This window comes from Emys orbicularis, chromosome 11 (assembly GCF_028017835.1).
Source record: "Emys orbicularis isolate rEmyOrb1 chromosome 11, rEmyOrb1.hap1, whole genome shotgun sequence".
NCBI lineage: Eukaryota > Metazoa > Chordata > Testudines > Emydidae > Emys > Emys orbicularis.
In genome coordinates, this window is record NC_088693.1 from 4,309,097 (window position 1) to 4,317,237 (window position 8,141).

Below are 8,141 nucleotides of genomic sequence, written 5' to 3' on the forward strand. Positions count from 1 at the left end.
AGGAGACTGGGGTCTCACAGACTCCTGAACTGCACCCCAGCAGTCACGGTTACACAACAAAGTCTTTGGGACTAGGTTCACAAGGTAACCTCACACTGGGAAAGAAATACCTCTTCAAAATTACACAAAAACAGGACAGTGATTGTCCTGTGTGACTATAAGCACCTTGGTTTCATCAGATCATCATTTCCTTATTTGTATGTCCACCGAAATACAGAGAGATGGTGCAGGTATCCAGTCTATTAGTGGTGACTGAAAGATGGTTCAAACACATGTGCCAGCTGGTCCCAGGTACCAAAATGCTAAAGTCTGATCATCCAGAAAGAAATTATTTGGCAGTGACTCTTCTTGGCTCTAGAAACCGGCACTTTGTTTTCCTTGCCAGGAAGATGGATCTTTAAACTGACTTAGCATGAAACTTTTAGTATTTAATTTTCATTATAGCTATTTATATGATTCGGGAAGATTTGACTAACATTTTGCTATCTGAGTACAGCAGCTCACAGGGCCTACTGCCAACCAGGAATGGCAGCCCAAATAGAAAGGCACCAGGTGGCCAATACTGGAGACATTCACACAGAAAGACGCAGCATGGGCAGTAGTAGCCCGTTGTCCGTGGGATCCGTAGCCAGAGTCAGAGAGTGTGGGAGGACAGCTGCTCTTCATGATTTCAATCCCTACTCCAACTCCAGAGGGAGTCTGTCAACAGGGCTGGTTCCCCCTCCATGCTACAGAATATGCCCCCCCGCAAAAGCAGCAGCTGGGTTGGGGTGGAGACACAGAACCTACATTCAGATGTTCACGGCACTTGAGATCTGCCCCTTCTCTCCCCCCTCTCATTTAAGATTTCCCCAGAGACACAAGTTACTGATTACTGCTATGTCACAACTGCCATAGTACCCCATTAGAACCTGCCTAGGCTTTTCTTTAGAGCTCTTATAAAACGACGTACAACCCACTGATTCGTTCAACTAATAGAACTGCAGCAGGCAAATTAACTGGAGTGGAATGGTACTGATTGATTGAGCTACTTCTGATGTTACAGTGTCATTAAGAATGACCTGTCCATGACCATAACAAATAGATACAGCATTTGCTATCAGTGCCGCAATAATAATATAATTGACAGCTAAGCAGATTCACAACCATAGCGTGGCAGACCAGATATAATTTTGTACAGAAGAGGAAAAAAAGGGTTCTGTTCCACTACACCCTTTTTATTGACAAAAGAATGGTAGAGATTTTCAGACTCTGGAGAAGGAAGGTATGAATCATGGTAACAGGTAGACGCTTCTACTGGTCTTTCAATTCCTTCAGTCTTCTGATGGCAGATTTGACTGTCACTGCAGAGGTGGTGCTGGAAGAAAAACCATAGTGTCACTCCTACACTGAAGCAACCAGCAACGCTCATCAATTGCACTCCATGTGCACTCAATTTATCAGCTGAAATGAAGCAGTTATAACTTAGTGCAAATCCACTTCAATATCTCATGACCCTGAGAACACAGATCTGAGTCTGAGCAGGTGTATGCAGTTATATGTCTTGTATCTCAACCTGAACTGTGCTGTAGTGACATCATACAATAATTAAAGGATTATTGCATTTTAGCACCTGTGGTCCTAGCGCCCCCAAAGCACTAATAATTCTGAATTTGATGAGTTTGAGGTTAAATTTAAAAAATCCAAACATGTTCAGTTATGAAGTGTACAGTTAAAACACCCAAACAATCTGAACTCTGCCCTGCAGTGATGCCAAAAAGGGGGGAAAAAGATAAACCTAATATTTTATTCTAAGGCAGTGGTCGGTCCTCGAACTTTTTACCTTGCATCCCTCCCTTACCTCTGTCCACCCTCCTGCCCCCCCAGAGCCAAGGCTGCGGCTCTGGGAGAGGGGGATGATGACAAAGGTAAGGGCGCCAAGGCTGGAGCAACAGCAGGGGTCGGGTTGGCAGCCGGGGCCAGGAGCGGAGCCAGGTGGTGCTCCCTCCCCACCCCCCATGGGGCTGGCCCAGGCCCCAACCACGCCCCCCCCCCCCAAACAGTCCTCTGCACCCCACTAGGAGGCACACCCCAGTTTGAGGATCTCAGTACTAAGGTCATGTCTACACAAACGTTGTACCACTTGAACGGCTCTCTTTGTAGGGAAGAAGTATAAGCCATATGGGTAAGGCACCTTCACTGCATGGGTTGTGACAATTTACTATTTTGATTAATGGTGTGATTTTTCTACTAAAATAGTTAAATACTGGTACAAAACCTGTATGTAGACAAAGTCTTGATCATACAGTGATTGGGGAACTCAAAGTTCAGGCAGTATGCATAGCCCCTAGAAGGTTCCCAATTTAAAAATCCTGATTGAACAAATACCGTAAGGAAGGCAATCATGCTACATCATTGAGACTGTTTGCTACCATTTATACAACTATCAGTGAATAAAAGGCACTGCTCGTGAACATTTAGAACATACATATACACCTCTACCCCGATATAACGCGGCCTGATAGAACATGAATTTGGATATAACGCGGTAAAGCAGTGCTCCAGGGGGGCGGGGCTGCGCATTCCGGCAGATCAAAGCAAGTTCGATATAACGCGGTATAGATTTCACCTATAACACGGTAAGATTTTTTGGCTCCCGAGGACAGCGTTATATCGGGGTAGAGGTGTATGTACACACATACTGCAACATTCTCAATATTTAAAACTTTTGCTCCCATGGCTGCAGATAATGAAGGGAAGGAAGGATGGTAGTGATATGAACACTATGCCAGAGACAGCCAAGCTGAAATTCTTAGGACCTCCAGATGAAAGGGAAAAAGTTCAAGGCTGGTATTAAGACTGGGGCAGAATTATGATTGCTAGGGGACCTTAAAAACTACTGTATGTATTTCCATACTTTCAGATATTTGGATTTCTTTTAAGTTTAAACTTATTTAAAAAATATTGGAAGCCCTGGAATTTCAATTAACTATGACTCAAAGAACTTTGTTTTGTTAAGACCAGAGAAGACTGTGAGGAACTCCAGGGGGACTTAACAAAAGTAGGGAAAGAGCAGCACAACAGACAAGATTCAATAGTCACAAAAGCAAGCTAATTACACGATGAACAGAATAATATGAACTTCTCATACTCTCAATTAACTTTAACCATGCAGGGAAAAAGCCGGGGTTCCACTGCAGCTAGCTCAAGGAAGAGACCTGCTTAAATAAGCGGCAGTCATCAGAAAAGCAACAAAAATGTTGAACTTTGCTTCAACTACCAGACAACAGAGCCAATTATTATTTGTTTCCTTACTTATAGGTCCAGGCACCACCAGCTACTGTCTTCATACAGGATCCACAATGCCAGATACCTACAGCTTTCCTCTTCATTTTGGTCTGTAATACAAAGTATTTATATACTTTCAGTTGAAGAAACCAAGAAATGTAGACATCTTTGCTCAGTAAAGACACGTGACCTTTCAGCCTTACTCCAAAAACAACACAATGGAAATAGGATTTAAATGTCAAGGTTTCACAACAGCAACGTTTGCAACCAGGGCCAGAAGAAATATGAAGACATCAGACTTTCTACAGGTCTCTTGACAAAGGCCACAGAACTTCGGTGATGGCATTAACTTGGGCAGATAGACAGTTATCACTGTTGTAAATACTATGTAAAAAAAACCCTTCAGCTGTCCCTGTCCCCCCCACCACAGAAGAATAAAACAGAGGAGCTGAATTGGCTTTAGTTCCTATCTATAGCTAGTCATTTACTCTACAAGTTGTTTTAGCAAGCCGTTTTAATATTGTGTTCTGCTCATATGGTTGTAAAACCATTTTAGCTTAAACTGATATACTAGCCTAAGTACCTAAATCCATAGTGTAGGAAAGTGCTCCAGTATCAATCCAGCTCTGAATGGACAGTTACAGTAGTGGCTTTTTATGATGTAGGTAACTGGAACCCTTTTGGAGTCTCAACAAAATAACCAAAGTTGAATGGGTCTGGGATACTAAACTGCTCTCCCTCCAGGTGAAGGCTGAAACGTATCGGCGGGACTGCTCGCAGAACCGCAGCCCATGCTGTATCTACTCAATGCCTTCAAAGCTATCAAACGGGCCCATTTCATAAGCACTAAATTCACACAAAGAATGACCTCAGCTTTCTATTAGCTTTTAAAGTCCAACACTTAAGCTTGGATACCTATAGCTAAATACCTAAATCCATAGTCAGCCGTTGAAGGTAGAAATCATTAGTAAGTATGGGTGCTCAGCACACCTGAATATGAGGCCACTTTAACTGTAGGCATCTGAATCTGAATATTTTGGCTAAATTACTAGGGCAAAGAGTGAGTGGCCTTTCAAATTTCTGAGACCTGAATTCAATTTTTTTTTGGTCACATACAAGATCTACTCCTGGGGGGAATTCTATGCCATTGCGCGTGCATAATTAATGAGCCGTGCATATTTTTAATTTTTTGCAAAGAAAAAAGCTTCTGCTGGAAAGTTGCTGCAGTTATGCCTTTTGCACACCAGAGGGCATTTTGACAATAGAACAGAGCAGCAGCTCCTGGCAGCTAGGGAAAAGAAAGAGCCAGTCTTCTTCACAGTGCCTGTTGGGCCAGGTCAGGAGACATGGTGAGACAGACAGCGTGGGGCTGCTGGGGGGTGTCAGAGAGGGGCTCATAAGGGCTAGTTGGGGAGGACATACCGGGCCAAGGGCTGAATGGGTGAGGAGGCACAGGACCACAGGGGGAGGGAGGTGCAGGGCCACATGGGGATGGGGGAGTTGGACCACATATGGATAGGGGGTGGCTGAGTGGCGGCACAGAGACACATAGGGATGGGGGGGGGGGGGGTATCTGAGTGGGCATGGAGGGACACATGTGGGTGCAGAGACATGTGCCTGACTGAATGGGAAAGGCTTGGGGTCAGCTAGGGTCTGCATGGTGGAAGCTCCCTAACAATCCCTCCCCGCAAAACACCTGTTCCATACTTTTCCCACCCATACCAAACAACCCTCCATGTTCACACCCAAGCTCCTTCCCAGCAATTACTTCCCACTCCCTAAGCCCCTCCTTTACCCCAAATCCCCCAAGCCCTTGCACTGCTTCCGAGGGGTGCGGGAAATATGGCTCTGTATAGTAGTTTAAATGAATTATTACTCAGAGTTCCGTATTAATATGCCTAATAAGGGATCTTTTTGTCAAAAAATATTTCCTGAATCTTTTTTGTTGTTTGCATTGTTACAAACATACTTGCTGACAGGTATTTTGAAATAAATGACCAAAAAAAATTGGAACTAGTGTGATTATATTGTGTTATTTTGACAAATAAAATATGCAGAATTTGAAAATAATGTGTGCAGAACTTTTCATTTTTTGTTGCAGAATTCCCACAGGCGTAAAGATCAATTAGATGGTTTCACTCCCTCCTCCCCAAAATATATAATGCACACAACTGGAAGTCTCACTCAAGAGATCCATACTAGAAAAACTTGAGAATTATTGGGCAAAACAAATTAATATGATGTTTTAATAACCAGTGATACATGAAAAGTGTATATTTTTACCTTATGACCCTTTATTCAATGCCTAACATTTTCTGCCCATCAGCATCACTATTTAGTGTAGTGAAAAACAACTTGAGACCACATTAACTGAATTACCACCAAAATATGTAACTTAAAACATGGTCAATCTTATTTTGAGATAATATGAAAAGGTAGGAGAGGGATTTTGCAAGGTGTAATCTTACACCTCTGAAAGTTGTGGACAATTCAAATCATGCTTAGGCAGACCATAATTAACCTGTTATACATTAAGAAGTAGAGAAATCTGAAGAAGCAGTCCCATTTCTATTCACTGTAAGATTTTGAGAACTTGCTGGGGTGAATCAAAAAGGGCTCTTACCTTGCCACAGAAGGAGCAGGTATACTTGGCATGCTGGCTAATTTCAATTTTCTTTACCATTTTCCTGAGGGAAGCACCATAACGGGTACCATATTTTCCCACAATCCCAACTTTCTTGGTGCGCTTAGCCTGTCAGGATATAAATCACCACACACATTAGCTTAATTAAAACCAGAGACTGTTTAGCAGTTTACTTAACAGCAGCCAAAGAATTAAAGCAAAGTTATCTGCACACTGCTTGAATCTATTTTCATCAATTATGTAACAGTATTTTTTAAAGTACAGTTTCCACCAAAATGCTGTACAAAATAAAGTTGTACTGCACTGGAAATTCAAGCCTATATGAATTATTCCATAGCCACAGCTCCACGAGTACTGCTCTGGTATGTAGTGTTTTTAGGATCACAAATGTGCAATGACTGCATACAGGCACATCAGTGTACTTGAATGCAGTCAGACAGGATTGGGGCCTAAATGAGGATTGCATCATTGCATATCTACAGAGCCTTTCACCAGATATTCTCAGGATCACACTGACAATCAAATTAAGTCTTGCAAAAGTAAGTATTTTTATCTCCAAATCAGAAATAGGGAGAAAACTAGACAAAGATTAAATGACTTGCTCATATTCACATAGCAAGTGGGGGTTGACTAGCCTTGCCATTACCCATCATCTCACGTTTAAACTTCAAGCCCTTGCTTACACTTGAGGTCTCTTCTCGCTCTACACCTGTTCTTCATCAATGCAATCATGCTAGCTTTGATTCCCACGTTATTTCCTTCTGCAACAGTCTTAAGTCATTTTTACTGTCCCTGGGCTCAGCATGTCCTCCCAAACTTTAGTACACCAGGGCCCAGTCTTTGCCCTTCAAATCTCTCCTGGAGACTGACCCTCTTTTCCTCTGCGAGGCCCACGAAACATGGGTAGAAATCAGAATACCGAGAGAGGAATGTGTTAGTCTCTCCCAGGGCTACCTGTTTCTGTCCCTCTTCCAGACCCTAAACCCCACAGATAGGGGAACAGCCTTGAGAGCAGTGCCTTGTACTTTGGGAAGCTCACTGCCAGAGCGCAATAAAAATGAGCCAGCAGCACAGCGGGGAGCAGCACCCCCCCCCCCCAGTTTCCTGGCTCTCAGCACCCCACCGCCCTCCTGATCACCGGACAGCCAGGCTCGGAGAAACACGCCGCTGCAGACTTAACCACCCGCCAGCCCACGGCCAGTCCCGGGGCACTCAACACGAGAGAAAGCGCTGGCATCCCACTCCCACGGGCTGGCACCCCGACTCCGGCAGAGGGGTACCGCCCAGCAATGGGGCGGGGAGGGGGGCTGCAGGGAACGCCCCCAAAGCCCCCCCCTCCGGCCTGCAGGAAAAGGAAAACACCCGCTCCCCCTACCCCCAGCTCTTACCCCCCAGACCCGCTCGGCCCAGGACCTGCTTCCCCCACCAGGCCCGGGTCTCACCCCTCCCCCTCACCGACTAGAGGCCCGCTCCCCCCAAGGCCCCCGGCTCTGCCCCACCGCCCGCTCCCACCCACAGTCATCAGGCCCCAGCTGCCCCCCCAATACCCGGCGCCCCGGGGAGCGCAGGCCCCGCGGCACTAGCTCCGGCCTCCGCCTGCGCGGATGAGGCGGCCGATAGGGCGGATGGCGGCGGATTGAGCCGTGAGAGAGAAGCCGGGGGTCCCTCTACCACACTCACCATCTTCCTGCCGGGCCTGGACACAAAGAAGGAGGTACTTCCTGCGCATGCGCGATAGCTTGGCCCTGGCCGGAAGGAAGGAGGGATCAGACCACAGAGAGGAAGGGACTCGCAGTGGGACTGTCTGCACTCGGGGTGTGTGGGACTCTATCGTCGCCTTTGCAGCACTCTGCAGCAGAGATAGTGCTGTAGGTGTTGCGTGTAAACGGTTTAGCCCGAATGCCTGGGAGTGGGTGAGGGACGGTGGGGTCAGAAATGAGGGGTTCTGGGTGGGGGAGGGGGCTCCAGGCTGGTGCAGGGGGTTGGGGCGTGGGAGGGGGTGCAGGCTCTGGGGTGGGGCCAGAAATGAGGGGTTCTGGGTGGGGGAGGGGGCTCCAGGCTGGTGCAGGGGGTTGGGGCGTGGGAGTGGGTGCAGGCTCTGGGGTGGGGCCAGAAATGAGGGGTTCTGGGTGGGGGAGGGGGCTCCAGGCTGGTGCAGGGGGTTGGGGCGTGGGAGTGGGTGCAGGCTCTGGGGTGGGGCCAGAAATGAGGGGTTCTGGGTGGGGGAGGG

At 46.6% G+C, this 8,141-nt stretch overlaps 1 protein-coding gene across 1 annotated transcript; it reads right to left on the reverse strand.

The window, feature by feature from the left end:
* Positions 1 to 1,198: 1,198 nt before the first annotated feature.
* RPL37A (ribosomal protein L37a) lies at positions 1,199 to 7,668 on the reverse strand. The gene is made up of 4 exons (XM_065413218.1): positions 7,592 to 7,668; positions 5,891 to 6,019; positions 3,295 to 3,377; positions 1,199 to 1,357 (listed from the first exon to the last, which is right to left on the reverse strand). The coding sequence occupies exons 1-4, from the start codon at positions 7,592 to 7,594 to the stop codon at positions 1,294 to 1,296; spliced, it is 279 nt and encodes a 92-aa protein (XP_065269290.1). The 5' UTR covers positions 7,595 to 7,668; the 3' UTR covers positions 1,199 to 1,293.
* Positions 7,669 to 8,141: the final 473 nt, after the last annotated feature.